General features: G+C 51.2%; 1 protein-coding gene across 1 annotated transcript in view; it reads right to left on the bottom strand.

Annotated features, from left to right (window-relative positions):
- LOC140392286 (interferon-induced protein with tetratricopeptide repeats 5-like) overlaps positions 1-21240 on the bottom strand; it is a 36359-nt gene extending 15119 nt beyond the window's left edge. Inside the window, exon 1 of the mRNA XM_072477604.1 lies at positions 21113-21240. Within this exon, the coding sequence (XP_072333705.1) occupies positions 21113-21240 (128 nt within the window). The remainder of the gene's footprint in view (positions 1-21112) is intronic.
- Positions 21241-24474: the final 3234 nt, after the last annotated feature.

Genomic DNA, 24474 nt, shown 5'->3' with positions numbered 1-24474 from the left:
ACAACAATATTTACAAGATAAATGTCTTTCAGTCCAATCTTTGGGGCTGGCGTCGGATCCCCGTCGACCGCCTGAGAGGTGGAGGTGGGGACGATGGCGCCTTGACAGGCGGATTGCTGCCAGATTGGTGGCCTCATGGTGCGAGATATCCGGAGGAGGCATGACAACATCTGGAAAGGTGAGATTTGGTGGTGGGCAGGCAAGTCTGCGTAGTGCCCTTTTGTTGCGCCTGACAATGGAGCCATCAGCCATACGAACCACAAACGATCTGGGAGCAGCCTGTCGAACAGCAACAGCTGGGGCTGACCAGCCTCCGTCAGGTAGCTTGATGCGAACAGCATCTTCCGGAGATAGCACAGGCAAATCGGTAGCATGAGCATCGTACGTCAGCTTTTACCGGTTCCTGAGTTGCTGCACCTTTTGCAGCACTGGGAGGTGATCCAGGTCTGGTAAGTGTATGGCCGGAACAGTCGTCCTCAGGTCTCTATTCATGAGGAGTTGTGCCGGAGACATACCGGTGGACAGAGGGGTTGCCCTGTACGCCAACAGCGCAAGGTTGAAGTCAGGAGCAGAGTCCGCAGCCTTGCGGAGCAGTTGCTTCACTATATGGACCCCTTTCTTGACATTCCCGTTGGACTGCGGGTAATGTGGGCTTGAGGTAATGTGTTTGAATTGGTAGGACTTGGCGAAATTGGACCACTCTTGGCTGTGGAAGGAGGGACCATTGTCACTCATGACAGTGAGTGGAATACCATGCCTGGCAATTGTCTCCTTGCAGGCCCTGATGACTGTCCTTGATGTGAGGTCTGACAGCTTCACAACGTCCGGGTAACTTGAGAAGAAATCCATGATGAGCACATAGTCACGCCCATTGGCGTGAAAAAGGTCGATTCCCACCTTGGACCACGGAGAGGTCACGACCTCGTGTTGCTGGAGTGTCTCTCTCGCCTGAGCAGGCTGGAAGCGCTGGCAGGTCGCACAATTGAGGACCATGTTGGATATGTCCTGGTTGATTCCAGGCCAATAGACAGCCTGCCGGACCCTGCGCCTACTCTTTTCGACATCGAGGTGTCTCTCGTGGATTTGTTTGAGCACTAAGCTCTGCAGGCTGCGAGGAATAACGATACGATCTACATTGAGGAGGATCCCCTCGACGACTGTCAGGTCATCCTTAACATTAAATAACTGAGGGCATTGCTCTGTTTGCCAACCATTTGCGAGGTGGTGCATTACACACTGCAGAAGCGGGTCCTTGGCAGTCTCTTCTTGAATGCTGATCACTCTTTCATCTGAGGCCGGGAGGTTGATGGCACAGTTACACCTGCGCCTCAATCTGGCGGATGAAGTCAACCTGTTCACTGGGCGAGGTGATGGAGCGTGACAGGGCATCTGCAATCATCAGCTCCTTGCCTGGTGTGTATACTAACTCAAATTTGTACCTGTCGAGCCGAAGGAGAATGCGCTGAAGCCTGGCCATCATGTCATTCAAGTCCTTATGAATTATATGGACCAAGGGTCTGTGGTCAGTCTCCACTGTAAAGGTTGGTGTCATGATATTCAGATAAACATCATGGTGCAAACACACATACACACTGATGGACAGATCACCGGACCAATCAACACACACGCAACATCACAGCCAATCACCAGTGAGAGCACACGCACTATAAAACGGGGAACACCACAGTTCCCGCTGATTCCAGCAGGAGACAGCTCAGGGCACAGAGCTCACAGCAAGCCACTGAGACATACACCATGTGCTGAGTGCCTTTCTAAGATAGTGTTAGGGCTGGGTCCACAGGTTAAAGGGTAAAGAACGAACCACAGTCATAAGTTTACAGATGTTGTTATTGATAGTAATAAAACAGAGTTGTACCATCTGCAACCGTGTTGGTTCGTCTGTATAGCGGAACACGCAACACGACATAGTACCAGGTTTGGAACCCACCAGCAGATGCCAGTGAACAGCGTTAATCCAGGTGATGAATGGTGTGCCACCCTAACGGTCAACCGATCACCAATCACATTCCGATTGGACACTGATGCCTCCGCCAACTTTATAGCATGGTCAACCTTCTATGCCTTGAAGGTCAGACCACCGATTCGGCCATCCCGCTGTCAGATGGTCTATTACAGCGGAAATGTTATCCCGGCCATGGGATCCTGCCAGCTCAAGGTCACACTCAATGCATACACACCCACACTGTCCTTTGAGATAGTTGGATCATCGAAGGACTCCCTGCTAGGCGCACAGGCATGCAAGGTTCTCCACCTTGTTCAGCGGGTACACACTCTGTCTCCAGAAGGCACGTCCGACTTCCCGGATGCAGAATTTAGGGCACAGCTCCACTCGCTCCTCGCCCACAACCAGGAGGCTTTCGAGGGCATGGGCACACTGCCCTACTCTTACAGAATACGGCTCAAACCGGACGCCACCCCGGTCATTCACACACCTCTTAGAGTCTCAGCACCACTCAAAGACCGCCTCAAGCAGCAGCTGCAGGATCTCCAGGACCAAGGAGTGCTTTCCCAGGTCACGGAGCCCACGCCATGGGTCAGCTCCATGGTGTGTGTTAAAAAGCCCTCTGGCGAACTCAGGATCTGCATCGACCCGAAAAACAACATCATGAGGGAACACTACCCCATACCCAAACGGGAAGAGATCACGAGCGAAATGGCACGGGCTAAAATTTTTACAAAGCTTAATGCCTCAAAGGGTTTTTGGCAGATTCAACTGGATCAGTCCAGCAGGAAGCTGTGCACCTTCAACACTCCCTTTGGCAGGTACTGCTACAACAGAATGCCGTTTGGCATCATCTCGGCATCCGAGGTATTTCATACAATCATGGAACAGATGATGGAGGGCATCGAAGAGGTGGGCATCTATGTTGATGATGTCGTCATCTGGTCCACCACACCACAGGAGCACATCAGTCATCTCCAGTGTGTCTGCTTGGATACGAGAACACGGCCTGCGCCTCAACCGAGCCAAGTGTTCTTTTGGCCAAACTGAGCTAAGGTTTCTGCGGGACCACATATCCCGGTCAGGAGTGCGTCCGGATGCAGACAAAGTGAGCGCCATTACAGCCATGCGGCAGCCGGCAGACAAGAAGGCAGTGCTACGCTTTCTCGGGATGGTCAACTTCCTGGGGAAGTTCATTCCCAACCTTGCCTCCCACACAACGGCTCTTCCCCACCTAGTGAAGAAGCCCACGGAGTTCCAGTGGCTGCCCACACACCAGAAGGAATGGGAGGAGCTCAAGATTAAGCTCACCACAGCCCCGGTATTGGCGTTCTTCGACACCTCTCGAGATACGAAGATCTTGACTGATGCCAGCCAGTCCGACATTGGGGCGATGCTCCTGCAACGGGACGACACTGCATCATGGGCCCCGGTCGCCTATGCCTCGCGGGCCATGACCCCCACAGAACAGCGCTATGCGCAGATCGAGAAGGAGTGCCTGGGTTTGTTAACCAGCATAGATAAGTTCCACGACTACGTGTATGGTCTCCCCCAGTTCACCGTGGAAACCGACCATCGCCCCCTGGTCAGCATCATACAAAAGGACCTGAATGAGATGACCCCTCGCCTCCAACGCATTCTGCTCAAGCTCCGGAGGTACGACTTCCAACTGGTCTACACTCTGGGAAAGGACCTCATCATCGCGGATGCCCTGTCCAGAGCAGTGAGCACACCGCCCGATTCGGAGGGGTTCATATGTCAGGTTGAAGTGCATGTGGCCTTCACATCGGCCAATCTGCCAGCTAATGATTCAAGTCTGGCCCGTATTCGCCGGGAGACTGCGGCTGACCCCCTTCTACAACGTGTGATGCGCCACATGACGGAAGGGTGGCTCAAGGGGCAGTGCCCACAATTCTACAATGTCCGGGACGACTTGGCCGTCATTGACGGTGTCCTCCTAAAGCTGGACCGGATTGTGATTCCACACAGCATGCACAGGCTGGTCCTCGAACAATTACACAAAGGCTATCTCGGGGTTGAGAAGTGCAGGCGGAGGGCCCGAGAAGCTGTATACTGGCCGGGCAACAGCGATGACATTGCCAACATGGTGCTCAACTGCTCCTCATTCAGGTCCTTTTGTATGATGCCAAAGGTTTCAGCCGGCGCAACCCCCTGAGACGCTTCAATCCCATGAGTTGGTAACGTCCCCCTGGGAGAAGGTGGGTGTGGATCTTTTTCATGCGCTCAGCAGGGACTACGTCATCATTATAGATTACTTTTCGAATTATCCAGAGGTCATACGCCTGCACGATTTGACTCCGTCCGCTGTCATCAGGGCATGCAAAGACACCTTCGCTCGACATGGCATTCCGATTACTGTCATGTCGGACAATGGGCCTTCGTTTGCAAGCCAAGAATGGTCTTCTTTTGCTGCTTCGTATGGCTTCACACACGTGACGTCCAGCCCTCTGCATCCCCAGTCAAATGGCAAGGCGGAAAAGGGCGTTCATATCGTGAAGCGGCTCCTCTGCAAGGCTGCTGATGCCGGATCGGTTTTCCGCTTCGCGCTGCTGGCCTATCGCTCGGCCCCACTGTCCACTGGCCTCTCACCAGCCCAGCTGTTGATGGGTTATAGAATCATAGAATTTCATAGAATTTACAGTGCAGAAGGAGGACATTCAGCCCATCGAGTCTGCACCGGCTCTTGGAAAGAGCACCCTACCCAAGGTTAACACCACCACCCTATCCCCATAACCCAGCAACCCCACCCAACACTAAGGGCAATTTTGGACACTAATGGCAATTTATCATGGCCAATCCACCTAACCTGCACATCTTTGGACTGTGGGAGGAAACCGGAGCACCCGGAGGAAACCCACGCACACACGGGGAGGATGTGCAGACTCCGCACAAACAGTGACCCAAGCTGGAATCGAACCTGGGACCCTGGAGCTGTGAAGCAATTGTGCTATCCACAAGGCTACCGTGCTGCCCCCTCAGGGTTGTGCCCTCAGGACCCCTACTGGGTTGCGCCCTCAGGACCACTGTGTCATCCATTCTTGTTCCTACACCCGACCATGCTCCAGTACTGCAAAGGATGCGACAGCAGCGTGCTCAGCAGAAGGTGGAACATGATACTCGGGCAACTGATCTCCCTGCCTTGGCGCCTGGAGACAGCGTCCGCATCCACTTACCAGAGGGTGGCTGGTCAGCAACTGCCGAAGTTCTCCGACGCGTGGCTCCCCACTCATTCCTGGTTCGCCTGCCTGATGGCTCCATTCGCCGGCGTAATCGCCGGGCTCTTCGCCTGCTTCCGCGCTCACTATGTGATCATACACCGGTGCCACGCCCTCCTGTTGTTCCTGATGTCGACTTCGTGGAGCTTCCTGCCACCATGCCCATTCCTCTGTCGCCCGTGGCCAGGCCCATTCCTCAGCCGATGGATCCTGACCCACCCTTGAGGCGGTCAACCCGAATTTGTCGCCCACCTACTAGGCTGGACTTATGAGCCTGTTTGAACATTGGACTCACTAAAGTGTTATGCCACAATATTAATATGTTTCTCTTTTTGTCGTTATGATGCTTGATGTTTACACTTGTTTTGTTTATGGTACAACCTCGTTGCTATGTTGCACCTGACACCTTCCTATGTATATAGTTTAGCCTCATGTACATGTTCTAGATATTGCACACACACATTCAGCTGCACTCAGTACACATCTATGTTTATTACCACATAGGCACATAATCTTGTAAAAAAAGGGGGTATGTCATGATATTCAGATAAACATCATGGTGCAAACACACATACACACTGATGGACAGATCAACGGACCAATCAACACACGCGCAAAATCACAGCCAATCACAAGCAAGAGCACACTGTAAGGTTTTCGGGCAATTCAGCCCTTTTTGGACTGCCCAAGAATAAAACCCAGAGACTGTAAACTGAACACTTTTCAGCCAAGGGAACGTAACCAAATTTCCCAGCAGGCTTGGTCCGCTGAGCCGAGTAGGGGCAAAGGTATTTACAACCCCCCCCCCCAGGAGCTACAAGGAAGAAGGAGCCAGACAACTAGATAAGATTAAAACACAGACAAAGGGGCACGGGAATACACAGGGGGCCTGCCTGCAAGCAGGACAATGAGATGGTCATAGCCCCATGCAGATGTAAATGACTTGGCCTCCACCAGAGCAGAATCCAATCAACACCCCATCAACATAGCGAGGTGAGAATAGCAGCGATCTCCGGAGCAGATGGAAGACTTTGAAAATCTTCACAAGAGAGCTTAACCTTGTTATCCCAAAAAGCAGACTGTCTGGGCTCAGTATATTGCGCTGGAAAAGCCCCTTGAAGATAAACGGTAGAAAAAACCAAGTTGGAGGCGGACCTGGGGGAGGTACTCCAATCTTGACAGAAGCCCCCGGCAGGAACTCACTGGGAGGAGGGGGCGGAGTCATGCGCCAAATTCAAATCGCGGCAGGTCTGCCTGGCTGGAAGGAGCGGACCTGCGAGGAGAACCCGGAAGTCAACAGGCCTGACCGGCTCAAAGGGGGCGGGACCAGCGGGAACTTTAAACTTGGACCGATACAACGCAAAGGGGAGGAAAACCCGGAAGTCGACAGCTCTGACCGGCTCAAAGGGGGCGGGACCAGCGGGAACTTTAAACCTTACCAATTCAATGCAAAAGGGGCTGGCCGAACACAGGAAAAAGCCAGGTAAAACGGATATAAAAGGGGCTGTGTTGCGATTGAGGGTCTCTTGGCTTGACCTCTCCACCTTCGACTTGACCTCTCGCAGCCTGTGACCGTAAGTACCCTGCAGCAGCTTGCAAAACTCCCTTGACCTTGATAGTGGTTGAGGCTTTGGGGAAGGGGGCTTGATTTGTGTTTTGTGCCCTTGCTAAATTGTGTAACAATAAGATTTTACGTTGTGTCCGTTATAGTACTTCCTGAATAGACTTAGTTTGTGTTAGAGTTTAAGATTGTATTATATTTTCTTCTGTTTGATGATTTTGACCTGGGTTTTGCAATAAACCTCGATTTGCTGATAATTGGAGTCATTTAAATTCTTCAATCTCTCACCAGCGATCTCTGACCAAGTCATTGTTAAGATATTCCTCACCTTAATTTCGGGGTCGAGAATCTAGGGTCATCTTGAACGATTCGAACCCGTTCACTCAGGACAGGCTGCTGGTTAGGTAATAAACAGCAGTGTCCTATTCTCTCTCTTGGGAAAGCTACTCCAGCGAAGTAGGAACCGGGTGGGTGTTGCACCACCGGCAAGAGAGAGAATCACCTGGGCATTGGTGGGGGTCTGCATATCTGTGTGATATAAGCCTCAGGCTTCCGGTTAGGGATAAACGGGAGGCTTGATTCAGTGCTCTCTTCCGTGGAAGTGTCCCAGTGCGGCATCCCCTGGCCTCTGAAGTTTCAGTGCCAGCTGGAGAGAGACACACACAGATACTCAAACCCCAGATATCGGCCCAGTAGTGGAGTAGCAGAGATGGAACCCTCTACAATGGCGACCGCGGCAGGAGCCCGGTGGTTTGGAGTATGTGACTTGGCAGAGGGGGTGAGGGAACGAAGTAAAATGGAGGAGAGAATCTCCTCGTATATGTGGCAAAAGGTCAACCTCACCAAACCTTGAGTCTCAGAGCTAATCAATGCGGAGCGACCTGTAATGGCGGCGGCCGCATGGACACAAAGTAAGGCACACAAAAGGCACTTGGAGAAGGCAGTGTGGCTGGTCTGCTTGTCCCAGCAGGTAGCCAAAACAGAGCGAAGGGTCGAAGAATTAGAGCAGGAGTTGGGAGAAGTTAGGGCCAGCGCAGAGGACAGCGCTAGCGCAGCGGAACGACTGCGGGAGGAATTGGCAGAAATGAAACAGGACAGCCTACAGGAAAGCGAGTCTAACCAGTGCGAGAAGGAATATCTCCACTGCCAGATAGTGGAGGGTAAGACAAAGGAATGGAGGCTCCAGGAACTCTATGCTCGGAGTACAGAGCAGTGTAGGAAGCTGGAGGGGAAGTTCCGGGACATCCAGGCAGCGTACCGAGTGGCTCGCGAGGAAGTAGGGGACTGTGCTCACGGGCCGTGCCAGGCACGGATAACGGAGTTGGAGGAGACCTTGTCCAAGGTCAGGGGACAGGTACACCTGGTAGGTCCAGGGGGGTTCCCAAGGGGCAAGGGGCTCCTCGCAGCGGATGATTCCCCAAAGGCTAAGGGGAATAGACCGCCTCCTGAGGCGCCGGGATTGTGTCCGGGTCAGCAGGGGGGGATCGGACTGCACGTTCAGGGGCAAGTCCAAGGGGGGTCGGCAGGGTACCCCCAGCTGGCGGCGTGTCCGCCTGGTTTCGTATGTGGGTCCCCATGGGATGGGGACAGACCGCTGCCTGGGATGCCGGTGATGGGGCCGGGTCAGCAGGTAGGGTTCGGACCGCCCGGTCAGGGGCAGGTCCAAGGGGGGTCAGTGGCGTATCCCCAGATAGCGGTGTCTCCTATATGGGTAGTTAGCCCGGGGACAGGGGGGCTACCCAACGGGGCAGGAGAGCTGGACGCCGGGGAGGCGGAGGAGCAGGAACCCCAGGTATGGCAGATGTGCCCTGTCAGGCAGAGAAGGTATGGTCCCCCGGCGGGGCTGGCGAATAGGGGACTGGTTGAGGGCGACATTATCATTCCTCATGGGGCATCCGCGTTCAGGGGGATGGTGGCCCACGTCCCCAGGCTAACTCTGAAAGGGGATCCGTCACTTCATTTTATGGAGGTGGAGCAGGCGGCCAGCATTAATGACTGCGACGAGGGGGAGCAAATAAGGATGCTCCTGATGACCCTAGATCCCCAACTATGCAGGGCAGTGACCACCGGGAATGGGGGACGACCTGACACATGGGTGGCAGCACGGACTGCTGTACTGGAAGCAATGGGCTTGAATCTGGGTAGCCCTTTCATGAGGGTGGGGGAAACCAAGCAGCAGCTAGGGAAATCGCCAAATATGTTCGCAGACAGGCTGTGGACTGTCTATGTGGAGGCGTGCGGGACTCCCGCGGATAGGCAGAATTTAGATGAGAGAACAGCTCACTGGCTGAAGACCCTCGTAGCTAACTGTCTCCCTCACGTTAGGGCAAAGGCCGAACACTGGTTCGACCCGCAGAGTCCGGACCTTAATGAGGCAGAGGTCCTTAGAAAACTCACCCTTGCATATCGCAACGGGGAGAGGAGTGAGGAAAAGCCCCATAAGGGTCAGGTGCATGGAATCACACCAGCACCCCCTAAGAGCGAGTGGAAGCATGAGGGCACCCGGACCTCCGACAAGAGACCGGTATGCTACGGGTGTGGTAAGACCGGGCATTTCAAGAGGGAGTGTGAGAACCCTAGCAAGGAGGAGAGGGCTCCCGCAGTAGAGAGTCAGACCCCGGCGGCAGGAGCAGCTGCCCCAGAAACCATCAACTTGAAAAGGCTTTTAGCCTTTTTGCAGAGCCTAGCAGCTGGGTCGGGACAGGTGGCAATGGCAACGGGCCAGGACCTGCCCGCACCCACACCACAAGAACCCGTATGACTACCCAGGGAGCAGCCTCAGGAAAAAGGGGGAGCAGGGGTAGTTCTAGCCCCAGACCCTGGTCCAGTCCAGGTGCAGGGTCCCATTCTGGAGGCTGCCTCAGCGGCTATTTGCAGTTTAAATCCCTTAAGGTGGGACCCATGCGAACGCCACATCAGTCAATTTAAATTGTTCCACCCCATAAGGGCAAGAAAGAGCAAGGTGGGGGGAAGACTGGGGGTGGTAGTGGAGAAACCCCCTGTAGAATTAACGACGGTGGGGGAGGTCCCTGACTCCACGGTCACACAACCGGTGACAAGGTGCTGTCCCGAAGGGGCAGTCCCAAAGAAACCGACAGTGCTGCAAGCACCCAGCCCAGGGACAGTAACGATTCCCAAGCCTTTACCTGTGGGTCAGGTGGCCTGCCTTAGTATAGAGGCTAGGGAGGCAGAGGAGAGGGAGGTATCACCTTGGGCGTGGGAACCATCCAGGGGACGAAGGAGCAATCGGGTCTCCAAGCCCCCGGTAAGATGGTCCCCAGTAGAAGGGAACAGTGAGGGATGTAGGACATTATCCAGTGCTGCCACAGGTCGCCCAGTCTCCGGAGGGCGCAGAAAGGGATCCCCGAACCCCTTTGGGGAAGGAGAGGCAAGGGGCAGCCCGAACCCCCGCGAGGGGAAGGTCTGGCCCGAGCCGTTGGTCCAAACAGGTGAACAGCCCCAGTATAGCGGGGTCCAGTTTTAATTTGGCCACCCGGAGACGGGTGGCATTGTATATAGCATTTCCCCCCTGTTAGTTCTAATTAGTGTTTAGTGGTGTGTGGGTTAATTAGGATCGTGGGATCACAGAAGCGCATAGTGTAGTGATATAATGGATATGCAGCAGGCACTAGGACCCTAGTGGAGCCGGGCTGTGGACACAGAACCACAGACAGGCTGCGGCAATTCCATGTTGATTTCCCAACTACAAACCGGGAGCTGCTGCTGCCACCGGATAGCAGCAGGCACTAGGACCCTAGTGGAGCCGGGCTGTGGACACAGAACCACAGACAGGCTGCGGCAATTTCATGGTGATTTCACAACTTCAAAGCGGGAGCTGCTGCTGCCGCTGGATAGAAGCCATGCACTTTAAGGGAGGTAGTTCTGTAGAGGCAAGGATGTGTTTTGTCTGTTTTACAGATGGGGCACCCGACGATGTGGAGCTTGCTGATGATCTTGGCGATGGTGGGACCGGGAGAACTCCGCAGAGGCGAGACAGAAGAGTCCTTCGTCTATGGGTGCTCTGGCGGCAGAGCCCCCCTTGTCACTACCGGACAGGGAGACCAGGTGGCCACAGAGCAGACCCGCTACTCACACCTGGGGAGGTGGCCTGGGTGGCTGGGGTCGAACTCGACCAGGTACTCCAGCCACCAGAGCTTCACCTATGGAGAGGCCTCTGTACTCTGCAAGGAGATACAGGTGGCGACTGACCGGGTTAGGGTGACTGAGGGCAGGCGGGTGTGTTTAACCTGTGAGGGGGACGTTCCTTTGGAGAGATGGTGGTGGCTCAGGAAGCTGAGCCTGGACATGAGGGATCGGTCCTCGGACTGGGAACGCCTGGACAATAACACCTACCGGACCATCACGGGGTCACCGGGTAGGATCACCGTTTGCTGGGATAAGTGGTGGGCTTCTGACCAGGGCATTTATTTGTGTTTATGGGGGTCTGCCAAGGCATGTCCACAAGGGGCATTGATCACTTTTGTAAGGTGGTGGCAGAACCCAGGGAACGGGATGAATTGACCGCAGTGGGGAGGGATGTGTAACGCCCAGGGAAGGGATGACTGTAAAAGCTACCGAACTGCTGGCTCAGGTAAAGAGACCCCTGCCCACAGCCCAACCAATCGACCCTCACAACTGTCCGATCACCACCAGGGGGCCTGAGAATGGTTTAGTGTTTGTCCCCACCAAGAAAATGTTGTACCAGGGGGTACATTATGCTGTCGCCTCAGTTGTACTGAACCTCTCAGCTGCAGGTATCGACGACGGAGGAAAATGAAGAGCCTTCAACGGGCTTTTGGGAAGAAGCGAAGTGCAGCCCAGAAAAGAGGATCCTTAGTGAAATAAAGAGATTCAAATGTAAATAGTTGTATGGATTCGCGGGTTTCAGTTACTTGACTGTGATATATGTACAGGGACCCTTACGTTTGGGGTTCCGGTGAAATGAGTGTATGTTACTGTGTGTTTTGAATTAAGTATGGTCTTGTCTTTCCCTTTCAATGAAATTAGGGGTAGCCTAGATTAAGGGAACTGTCTTGGGACTTGTAGTTTCGCATGTTGTTGAGGGGGGGCCTACGGTCCACACAAAAGGAAATTATTGCCCTTCACCTGTGTCGATACGGTCCAAGCAGGTAGGGACGTATCGAAGGGGCATCTGTAAGGTTTTCGGGCAATTCAGCCCTTTTTGGACTGCCCAAGAATAAAACCCAGAGACTGTAAACTGGACACTTTTCAGCCAAGGGAACGTGACCAAATTTCCCAGCAGGCTTGGTCCGCTGAGCCGAGTAGGGGCATAGGTATTTACAAACCCTCCCCCCCAGGAGCTACAAGGAAGAAGGAGCCAGACAACTAGATAAGATTAAAACACAGACAAAGGGGCACGGGAATACACAGGGGGCCTGCCTGCAAGCAGGACAATGGGATGGTCATAGCCCCATGCAGATGTAAATGACTTGGCCTCCACCAGAGCAGAATCCAATCAACACCCCATCAACATAGCGAGGTGAGAATAGCAGCGATCTCCGGAGAAGATGGAAGACTTTGAAAATCTTCACAAGAGAGCTTAACCTTGTTATCCCAAAAAGCAGACTGTCTGGGCTCAGTATATTGCGCTGGAAAAGCCCCTTGAAGATAAACGGTAGAAAAAAACCAAGTTGGAGGCGGACCTGGGGGAGGTACTCCAATCTTGACAGAAGCCACCGGCAGGAACTCACTGGGTGGAGGGGGCGGAGTCGGCGCCAAATTCAAATCGGGACAGGTCTGCCTGGCTGGAAGGAGCGGACCTGCGAGGAGAATCCGGAAGTCGACAGGTCTGACCGGCTCAAAGGGGGCGGGACCAGCGGGAACTTTAAACTTGGACCGATACAACGCAAAGGGGAGGAAAACCCGGAAGTCGACAGCTCTGACCGGCTCAAAGGGGGCGGGACCAGCGGGAACTTTAAACCTTACCAATTCAATGCAAAAGGGGCTGGCCGAACACAGGAAAAAGCCAGGTAAAACGGATATAAAAGGGGCTGTGTTGCGATTGGGGGTCTCTTGGCTTGACCTCTCCACCTTCGACTTGACCTCTCGCAGCCTGTGACCGTAAGTACCCTGCAGCAGCTTGCGAAACTCCCTTGACCTTGATAGTGGTTGAGGCTTTGGGGAAGGGGGCTTGATTTGTGTTTTGTGCCCTTGCTAAAATTGTGTAACAATAAGATTTTACGTTGTGTCTGTTATCGTACTTTCTGAATAGACTTAGTTTGTGTTAGAGTTTAAGATTTTATTATAATTTCTTCTGTTTGATGATTTTGACCTGGGTTTTGCAATAAACCTTGATTTGCTGATAATTGGAGTCGTTTAAATTCTTCAATCTCTCACCAGCGATCTCTGACCAAGTCATTGTTAAGATATTCCTCACCTTAATTTCGGGGTCGAGAATCTAGGGTCATCTTGAACGATTCGAACCCGTTCACTCAGGACAGGCTGCTGGTTAGGTAATAAACAGCAGTGTCCTATTCTCTCTCTTGGGAAAGCTACTCCAGCGAAGTAGGAACCGGGTGGGTGTTGCACCACCGGCAAGAGAGAGAATCACCTGGGCATTGGTCGCGGTCTGGATATCTGTGTGATATAAGCCTCAGGCTTCCGGTTAGGGATAAACTGGAGGCTTGATTCAGTGCTCTCTTCCGTGGAGGTGTCCCAGTGCGGCATCTCCTGGCCTCTGAAGTTTCAGTGCCAGCTGGAGAGAGACACACACAGATACTCAAACCCCAGATATCGGCCCAGTAGTGGAGTAGCAGAGATGGAACCCTCTACAACACGCACTATAAAACGGGGAACACCACAGTTCCCGCTGATTCCAGCAGGAGACAGCTCAGGGCACAGAGTTCACAGCAAGCCACTCAGACATACACCATGTGCTGAGTGCCTCTCTAAGATAAGTGTTAGGGCTAGGTCCACAGGTTAAAGGGTAAAGAACGAACCACAGTCATAAGTTTACAGATGTTGTTATTGATAGTCATAAAACATAGTTGTACCATCTGCAACCGTGTTGGTTCGTCTGTATAGCGGAACACCCAACACGACAGTTGGTAGACCGTAGACGTAGTCATGGAACTTTACAATGCCGGTTAGGAGGACCAGGCACTCTTTTTCTATCTGGGCATACCTCTGTTCAGTAGGAGTCATGGCCCTTGACGCATAAGCCACTGGAGCCCAGGATGAGGAGTCATCCATTTGGAGGAGCACCGCACCAATGCCGTCCTGGCTTTCATCCGTGAAGATTTTTGGCTCCCTGTCCGTGTCAAAAAACGCTAGTACCGGAGCAGTGATGAGCTTTGCCTTTAACTCAAGCCACTCTGCTTGATGTGTGAGTAACCACTGGAATGCAGTGGACTTCTTCACCAGATGCCTGAGAGCCGTGGTGTGTGATGCCAGGGTGGGAATAAACTTTCCCAAGAAGTTTACCATACCGAGGAAGTGTAGTACCGCCTTTTTGTCTTCCGGGGTCTTCATGGCGTTAATGGCCTTGACTTTGTCCGAATCTGGTTGCACAGCCTGCTGGGATATATGCTTGCCCAAGAACTTGATGGATGACATGCCAAAGGAGTACTTGGCCTTGTTCAACTTGAGGCCATTTGCATGGACACGTCGAAAGACTTATTTGAGATGAGATATGTCTTCCTCGGGGGTAATGGACCATATGGTTATATCTACGTAGACACGCACAACTTCAATGCCCTCCATCATCTGCTCCATGACCCTGTGGAAGATTTCAGAGGCTGAAACAATGCCGAACGCCATCCGGTTATAACAGTACCTTCCCAAAGGTGTATTGAACGTGCAGAGCTTCCTGCTGGACTCGTCCAGTTGTATCTGCCAGAAACCACGCGATGCATCTAGCTTCGTGAAGAATTTGGCGTGTGCCATCTCACTGGTCAGTTCCTCCCGCTTCGGGATCGGGTAGTGTTCCCGCATTATGTTCCGGTTAAGATCTTTGGGATCTATGCATATCCGCAACTCTCCTGAGGGCTTCTTCACACAGACCATCGAGCTGACCCAGTCAGTCGGTTCCGTCACTTTAGAGATTATGCCCTGGTCTTGGAGCACCTGTAGCTGTGCCTTTAAACGTTCTTTCAGAGGAGCCGGCACCCGGCATGGTGCATAGCTTACAAGCGTGGCATTAGGCCTGAGTAAGATCTTGTAGCAGTATGGCAGAGTGCCCATGCCATCAAACACATTCGGATATTGAGCAAGGATGTCATCAATGTCAGCCTGAAGATCCACGTTGAAAGAGGACATGGCATGGACTCGCTGCTCGAGGTTGAGTAGCTTGCATGCATGGGCACCAAGCAGGGATGCCTTGTCAGGCTTGATGATTTCGAATCGCAGTGTGGCATTGATAGTCTTGTTGGAGACAAACAGATGACAAGATTCTAATGCAGTTATAGCATTGCCATTATAATCAAGGAGCTGGCAGGCTGGCAGAAGAATTTTGGGTTGCTTTTTATTGCGGTCAAAATCAGCTTGAGTGATGAGATTGGCTGAAGTACCAGTGTCCAACTTGAACTGGATGCTGCATTGGTTAACTGTGTGATATAAGCCTCAGGCTTCCGGTTAGGGATAAACTGGAGGCTTGATTCAGTGCTCTCTTCCGTGGAGGTGTCCCAGTGCGGCATCTCCTGGCCTCTGAAGTTTCAGTGCCAGCTGGAGAGAGACACACACAGATACTCAAACCCCAGATATCGGCCCAGTAGTGGAGTAGCAGAGATGGAACCCTCTACAACACGCACTATAAAACGGGGAACACCACAGTTCCCGCTGATTCCAGCAGGAGACAGCTCAGGGCACAGAGTTCACAGCAAGCCACTCAGACATACACCATGTGCTGAGTGCCTCTCTAAGATAAGTGTTAGGGCTAGGTCCACAGGTTAAAGGGTAAAGAACGAACCACAGTCATAAGTTTACAGATGTTGTTATTGATAGTCATAAAACATAGTTGTACCATCTGCAACCGTGTTGGTTCGTCTGTATAGCGGAACACCCAACACGACAGTTGGTAGACCGTAGACGTAGTCATGGAACTTTACAATGCCGGTTAGGAGGACCAGGCACTCTTTTTCTATCTGGGCATACCTCTGTTCAGTAGGAGTCATGGCCCTTGACGCATAAGCCACTGGAGCCCAGGATGAGGAGTCATCCATTTGGAGGAGCACCGCACCAATGCCGTCCTGGCTTTCATCCGTGAAGATTTTTGGCTCCCTGTCCGTGTCAAAAAACGCTAGTACCGGAGCAGTGATGAGCTTTGCCTTTAACTCAAGCCACTCTGCTTGATGTGTGAGTAACCACTGGAATGCAGTGGACTTCTTCACCAGATGCCTGAGAGCCGTGGTGTGTGATGCCAGGGTGGGAATAAACTTTCCCAAGAAGTTTACCATACCGAGGAAGTGTAGTACCGCCTTTTTGTCTTCCGGGGTCTTCATGGCGTTAATGGCCTTGACTTTGTCCGAATCTGGTTGCACAGCCTGCTGGGATATATGCTTGCCCAAGAACTTGATGGATGACATGCCAAAGGAGTACTTGGCCTTGTTCAACTTGAGGCCATTTGCATGGACACGTCGAAAGACTTATTTGAGATGAGATATGTCTTCCTCGGGGGTAATGGACCATATGGTTATATCTACGTAGACACGCACAACTTCAATGCCCTCCATCATCTGCTCCATGACCCTGTGGAAGATTTCAGAGGCTGAAACAATGCCGAACGCCATCCGGTTATAACAGTACCTTCCCAAAGGTGTATTGAACGTGCAGAGCTTCCTGCTGGACTCGTCCAGTTGTATCTGCCAGAAACCACGCGATGCATCTAGCTTCGTGAAGAATTTGGCGTGTGCCATCTCACTGGTCAGTTCCTCCCGCTTCGGGATCGGGTAGTGTTCCCGCATTATGTTCCGGTTAAGATCTTTGGGATCTATGCATATCCGCAACTCTCCTGAGGGCTTCTTCACACAGACCATCGAGCTGACCCAGTCAGTCGGTTCCGTCACTTTAGAGATTATGCCCTGGTCTTGGAGCACCTGTAGCTGTGCCTTTAAACGTTCTTTCAGAGGAGCCGGCACCCGGCATGGTGCATAGCTTACAAGCGTGGCATTAGGCCTGAGTAAGATCTTGTAGCAGTATGGCAGAGTGCCCATGCCATCAAACACATTCGGATATTGAGCAAGGATGTCATCAATGTCAGCCTGAAGATCCACGTTGAAAGAGGACATGGCATGGACTCGCTGCTCGAGGTTGAGTAGCTTGCATGCATGGGCACCAAGCAGGGATGCCTTGTCAGGCTTGATGATTTCGAATCGCAGTGTGGCATTGATAGTCTTGTTGGAGACAAACAGATGACAAGATTCTAATGCAGTTATAGCATTGCCATTATAATCAAGGAGCTGGCAGGCTGGCAGAAGAATTTTGGGTTGCTTTTTATTGCGGTCAAAATCAGCTTGAGTGATGAGATTGGCTGAAGTACCAGTGTCCAACTTGAACTGGATGCTGCATTGGTTAACATGTATGACAGCACGCCATTCGTCCGCAGAATCCACATTGAGGATCGCTAGGCGTCTTGCTGAATTTGAGGAGGCATATTCCCATGTAGTGATGATGCCCACATGATATGGGGTCTCCAGGCAGTCATCCTCTGGATCCGTAGTGCTACCAGGATCAGAATCCAGTAGACCTTGCTGTACACATCGACACGCGTTGGAAATGGGATCGCTGGCCCTTGACCGTGGTGCAGACCTGCACAAGGCTGCATAATGTCCAGGCTTCCCACAATTTAAACATCGCCTGCCTTTTGCAGGGCATTGCCGCTTTAAGTGGGCGGCACCACAGTTCGGGCACGTCATGACATCGACGTCGTTACGCTCCGTGCGTCGTCGCACATGCGCAGTGGGTCAGCCGACGTTTGCACTTGCGCAGTTTGGTCGTCGGCCGCCTTGTTCTCCCGTTCGTGGTGCGCATGCGTGGGACCTGGGAAAAGCACGCAAAATGGCCGCCTTCATCAATACTGAGGCGCTGCATCCGGGCGATGGCCTGTACATTCTCTGCCACGTGGGAGGCAAGTTGCTCCTGTTCTGCCGATTTGAAACGAGAGTACTGATTTCTCACCTGTTCATGCACTTTACACATCTCGATTGCGACTGGCAGCGTCATGTTTTTAATTTTGAGGAGCTGCTCCCGCAAAGATTCGGAGTTGACCCCAAACACGATCTGATCCCTGATGATGGAATCAGCGGTGTCACTACAGTTGCAGGGCTGCGCTAATATACGGAGATGAGTTAGAAAGGATTGGAAAGGTTCATCCTTACCCTGAAGGTGTTGCTGGAAGACATAACCATCAAAGCTCTCATTCGTTTCAACTTCACAGTGACTGTGGAATTTAGCTAAAATGGTCTTGAATTTGGACTTGTCCTCGCCGTCGGCAAAAGTGAGCGAGTTGAAAATTTGGATGGCTTGGTCGACCGCAGTTGATAGAAGAAGCACGATTTTTCTGGCATCGACACATCCTCGAGGCCTGAGGCCTCAATGTAGAGACGAAACCTCTGCTTGAAGACCCGCCAGTTGACGCTGAGATTGCCGGAGATCCGTAGCTGTGGAGGGGCCTGGATCTTCTCCATGCCGTTGGAAGGGACTCGCTGGTCATCACTGGATCACTTGAGGTAAACCACTTTGATAAAGTAGACTACTGGTACCATGGCGTGTTATTCACCCTGGTGTAACACGGACTGCAACTGGATGCAGTTGCACTGTAAGGTAGACACCAAACTTAGACGTTAGTTCAATACATTTTATGGAACTTCTGGAGCAGTGCACACAGTTTGCTGTGGGTTGACACTCTACTAATCTAAGTGTGCTAACTATAACTAACTAGACCAGACTAGCTCTGAGCCACTTGTAGAAGGTGCTAACTGATATATGCACCCTGACTGTCACTACAGTTGTCACCAGTGGAAAGAGGCAGAGTGCTGATGCCTCGTGTGTTTTATAGTGGGAAACCCCCCTCTCGTGTTCTGTCTCGTGATTGGTTGTGTTCTGTCCTGTGTGTTGATTGGCTGTACTGGGTGTCTGTCACTGCCTGTCTGTATCTCATTATGTGCATGAGTGCATATCATGACAGGCACCAGATTGAAAGGACACCCAGGTAGCCTCTTTCACTTCCCCCATTTCGTCTGCCAAGTTCGACCTTGGCGCATCTTGTATTACCAGCTCCCGATATGACTCAATTTATGATTTGCCAAAGAGGGGAAAGTAGCGTTTATTCAAATCAAAGAATTTGAAGAAGTCAAGCTCGCCACTTTTGAGCAGTTGTAAAAGTCATTGTTCTAATTTCTCACTGGTTGGGAGTTTAATGTGGAGGTTGAGCTTAATTCTGGCGAGGTAGCCATTTAATGAACAAGCCAATGCTCGCAAAAGGGTTTCCCAACATTGTTTCTCAGGAAGCTTGATCCACCTTACGATCCTAAGAAAATAATTCTGCCGCCGGAATTCTCCATTCGCCGGCGGTGGGATTCTCTGGTCCCACCAGAAGCTCATCCCACAAGGAACATAGTGGATTGGTGAAAGACTGCCCCAGGGTAAGAATTATAAGACTGCAAAGCATCAGAGTCTGTCCTGAGGCTGTGCGGGCCATGAAGCGCTCTGTCAGTCATGCATTTCTTAGCCCGGTCATGGACAGGTGAAGGCCTCTCTTCACGTTGTAAAGTTCATGCGCAGTTGAGCCCGAAGAGCGTTGACAAGTCACCTAAGAAATTTGGTCCTCGGGTTTAGAATCATGGCACTGTGGGGCAGTTGGCACCGGCAAAGTCAGGGTAGACAGTGTCTTGTAACTGAGTAGATGAAATGTCATGGAAAGGTATTGCATCGTCTCATAGTGGGGCATGCTGGAAAGTCAGCGTGCCTGTGGCCTCGAGACGAGGAGGGGTTGGTCAACAAAGGGCACAGACAGAAATATCAACATGGATAATGATGGGTTCAAGGGTAAAGGGGGGCAGCAGCTGGATAGTGACACCAGGAAGGGGAATTAGGAGGTGTTGAAACTTGGGGAAGATGGGAGGGATTTGGTGGGTGATTGGGGAAGTTTGGTAGCTGGTCTCCTGGATGAAATTCAACAGCACCATTTTCAAACTCTGCTAGTGTCCGGCCCGACAGCCTACAGTCGCTCCTCTCTGTGCCATACCTCATCTCTCTCTCTCCCTCATCAGCCACTACGCCGGTGTCACGATTTTTAAAATCACAAATGAAGCGCGCCATTGGGAACTCAGCGCATCGGTGGAGGAGAATCACAGAGGCGCCGGAGAATACCGGGTCTGGCCTGCTAATGATATCTAAATGGTGTTTACTGCACATGCATTCTGGTACAAGTTGGCGCCACTGTCCAGGTGATGGAGAAATACGATTTGGCGTCAATTGCCGCCCGCCGCGATTTTGGCATCGGAACCAATACTCCGCCCAATCGCATTTCGCGATTTCGGCGTTGGCCAACGGAGAATCACACACTTGGTCTTTTGACCCTAATGAAGACCCTCGATGTGATCATCTGAAGCAGCTGTTTAGGTCAATGGCATTTACGCTTGCATATTATGTTTTTAAATAGTCTGCTTTCGCAGTGTTCAGTTTTTTCAGAAACCTTGGCTTGTATTATAACATGACTATTTTGTCTCAAGATGGAATTGTTTGGCGGCACAGTGGGTTCGCCCTGTTGCCTCACGCGCTGGTCCCAGGTTCGATCCCGGCTCTGGGTCACTGTCCGTGTGGAGTTTTCACATTCTCCCTGTGTTTGTATGGGTTTCACCCCCACAACCCAAAGATGTGCAAGGTAGGTGGATTGGCCACACTAAATTGCCCCTTAATTGGAAAAAAAAATGAATTGAGTAAACTACATTTTTTTTTAAAGAATAAAAAAAGATGGAATTGTTTGTCAGTGTTGAACTTCACTATCCATGTGATTAGCTTGAAGTTCATTAAATAATTCCTAAATTAACATAAGGAACAACTAAAATTTTATTTCACAAATGTTATTACAACACTAGAATAATTTAATTAATTATAATAAGAGCAGTTAATACACAATTATTTGTGCTGTCTAAAAGAGCTAATTGACTGATTGGGAATGGACTGACGGGGAAAAGGATCTGTTTAGCCAGGGATAATCAAATACTCTGGATGTCCTCAGTTCTTCGCTCCTACACGTGTATCAATTTTATTCAATAAAATGGAGCAGAATATTTTCCTCTCTCATTCCTGACCGGGGAAATGTTTTTGGTGCAAAATGCAAGCAAGTGAAGTGTGAGTATCTGCAGTGGTGCCTATATTGCAAGAGTCCTGTACCTGTTCTCCAGCAGCTGATCTCCAGTTTCCAGTTCTTCACATGATGTCCCGAGAAAAGAGAAGAAAGAGGTTTGAGACTGAGAGGTTAATTCAGTTAGACTGCAGCAACACGTTATCAATCTCGCCATTTCCAATACTGAGCTTGGCAGTGATGACGGTGATCTCCCTCCAGTGCCAGCCCCGTGATCAGTGGGGATCTGACTCTGGGCCTCGCCCTCCCTGAATGGAATGATTTGCAGAAATTTGAAGGGGTGTGAGAAGCTATATTATAGTCGGATAGTCCAACTAGAGAGGGAGCTATACTGGACATAGGACTAGGGAACGAGCCCGGCCAGGTCATCAAAGTTGCAGTGGGGGAACATGTGGCAAACAGTGACCGCAATTCTGTAAGCTTTCGGATACTCACGGAAAAGGATGAGTTTTGTCCCAGGGTTAAGGTGCTAAATTGGGGTAAGGCTAACTACAACCAGAGGCTGTTGTATGGGAGAGAATGTTTGACGGTAAATCCACATTCGACATGTGGGAGTCTTTTAAGGGGCGGTTGGTAGGAGTGCAGCACAGGCATGTGCCGGTAAAAAGGAAGGACAGGAAAGACAGGATTTAGGAACCATGGATGAGCAGGGAAACTGCGAGTCTAGTCAAAAAGAAAAAAGATGCACACGTGAGGTATAGGGAACTATACACAGATGAAGCACTTGAAGAATACAAGGAAAGTAGAAAAGAGCTCAAGTAGGCAGTTAGGAGGGCAAAAAGGGGTCATGAAATGTCCTTGGAAGACAGGATTAAGGAGAATACCAAGGCATTTTACATGTATATTAAGAACAAGAGGGTAGCTGGAGAAAGAATTGGTCCACTTAAGAACAAAGGAAGGAAATTATGTGTAGAACCAAAGGAAATAGGTGAGATCCTTAATGAGTATTTTGCATCGGTATTCACAGAGGAAAGGGACATGTTGATTGGTGGTGTCTCAGAGAGATGTGTAAACACTTTAGAACAGGTCGTTATTACAAGGGAGGAAGTGTTAGGTGTGTTAAAAAGCATTAAGGTAGACAAATCCCCAGAGCCAGATGGCATCTATCCCAGATTCCTGAGGGAGACAAGAGATAACCCCTGGGCCTCGAACAGAAATCTTTGTGTCCGCGTTGGCCACAGGTGAGATCCCAGAGGATTAGAGAATAGCCAATGTTGTACCATTATTTAAGAAGGGTTGCAAAATAAGCCGGGTAATTATAGGCCAGTGAGCTTGACATCAGTGATAGTGAAATTGTTGGAAAAGACACTCAGAGATTCTGGGCTGGATTCTCCGATTCAGCGGCTTATGGCCGTGGGATCCATCTAGTCTTCTGACCAGAACGTCGGCGGCGCCCCCACACCGATCCTCCACCCGGTGGGGTGGCTAGCAGGTGCGCCGCACAAAACCCCCAGCTTTAACTGCGGATACAGCCGCAGAGTGGCCGGGTCCATGGCAGCGCATGCGCATGGCGATGGCCTGCGGCAGCATGGCGCCGGCCGTGCCTGGATCCAGCCTGCCAAAATACCGCCCTTCCCCGTAGCCCTCCTCGCTACTCCTGGACCACGTCCTCCCAGTCCCCCCCCAGCCCACACCGAAGCCCCCCTGCCAGCGGAACAGTTCCCCTCGACTGTGGCGGCACTGGACACAGTCCGCAGCCACCACACAAGATCCCCGGAGGACACACGCCCCACGCCGTCGGGGACTCGGCCCATTGGGGGTGGAGCGTCGGGGGAGGGCCACAGGTGATGCCATGAGGCGTGCGGTGTACTTCTCGAGTATGCCGTTTTTGAGGGGGCAGAGCATCAGAAAACCGGCGCCACCCCCGATTCCTGCGTAAAAACGGATTCCCTGGCCGATCGCCAAACGAGATTTTGGCGTCGGTGATTGGAGAATCCCGCCCAGAATCTATGCACATTTGAAAGTGAATGGTCTTATTAGCGACAGACAGCATAGTTTTGTCCGAAGGAGGTCATGTTTCTCTAATTTAATTGAGTTTTCTGAGAGGTGACAAAAATGATTGACGAGGGAAGGGCTGTGGATATTGTCTCCATGGACTTTAGTAAAGCATTTGATAAGGGCCCTCATGGCAGGCTGGTGCAAAAGATTAAATCACATGGGGTCAGGGGTGAACTAGCTGTATGGATTCAGAACTGGCTTGGCCATAGAAGACAGAGGGTAGCAGTGGAAGGGTGTTTTTCCGAGTGGGGGTCTGTAACTAGTGGTGTTCCGCAGGGATCAGTACTGGGACCTCTTGCTCTTTATAATATATATAAATGACTTGGAAGAAAACGGAGCGGGTCTGATCAGCAAGTTTACGGATGATACTAAGATTGTAGGAGTTGCGGGTAGTGATGAAGATTGTCAGAGAATACAGCAGGATATAGATAGGCTGCAAAATTTAGTGGTGAAATGGCAGATGGAATTTCACCCTGGCAAATGCGAGGTGATGCATTTTGGTAGATCCAATTCAGGTGGGAGTTATAAAATAAATGGCAGAACCATCAGGAGCATAGAGACACAGAGAGATCTGAACATGCAGGTCCACAGATCCTTACCAGTGGCAGCACAGGTGGAAATGGTGGTAAAGAAAGCAGACAGCATACTTGCCTTCATAATAATAACAGCTTATTGTCACAAGTAAGCTTCAATGAAGTTACTGTGAAAAGTTTCTAGTCGCCACATTCTGGCACCTGTTCGGGGAGGCTGGCACGGGAATTGAACCCTCGCTGCTGCCTTGCTCTGCATTATAAACCAGCTGTTTAGCCCACTGTGCTAAACCAGCCCCAAAGTTTTTATTGTCACAAGTATGAAGTTACTGTGAAAAGCCCCTCGTCACCACATTGCGGCGCCTGTTCGGGTAAACTGGTGGAGTATCGAGTATAAAAGCTTGCAAATTATGTTAATTATATCGAACACTGGTTAGGTCGCATTTGGAACACATTTATGTCCAATTCTGGTCACCACACTACCAGAAGTACGTAGAGGCTTTGGAGAGAATGCAGAAAAGGTTTACAAGGATATTGTCTGGTATTGAGGGTATTAGCTACGAGGAGAAATTGAATAAACTGGGATTGTTCTCCCCAGAGAAACGGAGGCTGAGGAGCGACCTGATAGAAGTTTACAAACTTATTAAGGGGACAGATAGGGTGAACATTTGGATGCTTTTTTCCAGGGCGGAATTGAAAATTACAAGGGGGCACAAGTTCAACGTGAGGGGGGATAGGTTCAGTGGAGATGTGCGGAGGAAGGTTTTTTACACAGAGGATGGTGGTGGCCTGGAATGCACTGCCAAGTGAGGTGGTTGAGGTAGACACGTTAGCGACCTTTAAGACTTATCTGGATAGACACA

Source organism: Scyliorhinus torazame, chromosome 16 (genome assembly GCF_047496885.1).
Source record: "Scyliorhinus torazame isolate Kashiwa2021f chromosome 16, sScyTor2.1, whole genome shotgun sequence".
In the NCBI taxonomy this organism is placed as follows: Eukaryota; Metazoa; Chordata; class Chondrichthyes; order Carcharhiniformes; family Scyliorhinidae; genus Scyliorhinus; species Scyliorhinus torazame.
Note: the sequence above shows the minus strand (reverse complement) of the source record. Positions and strands in the feature narration are given on the sequence as shown.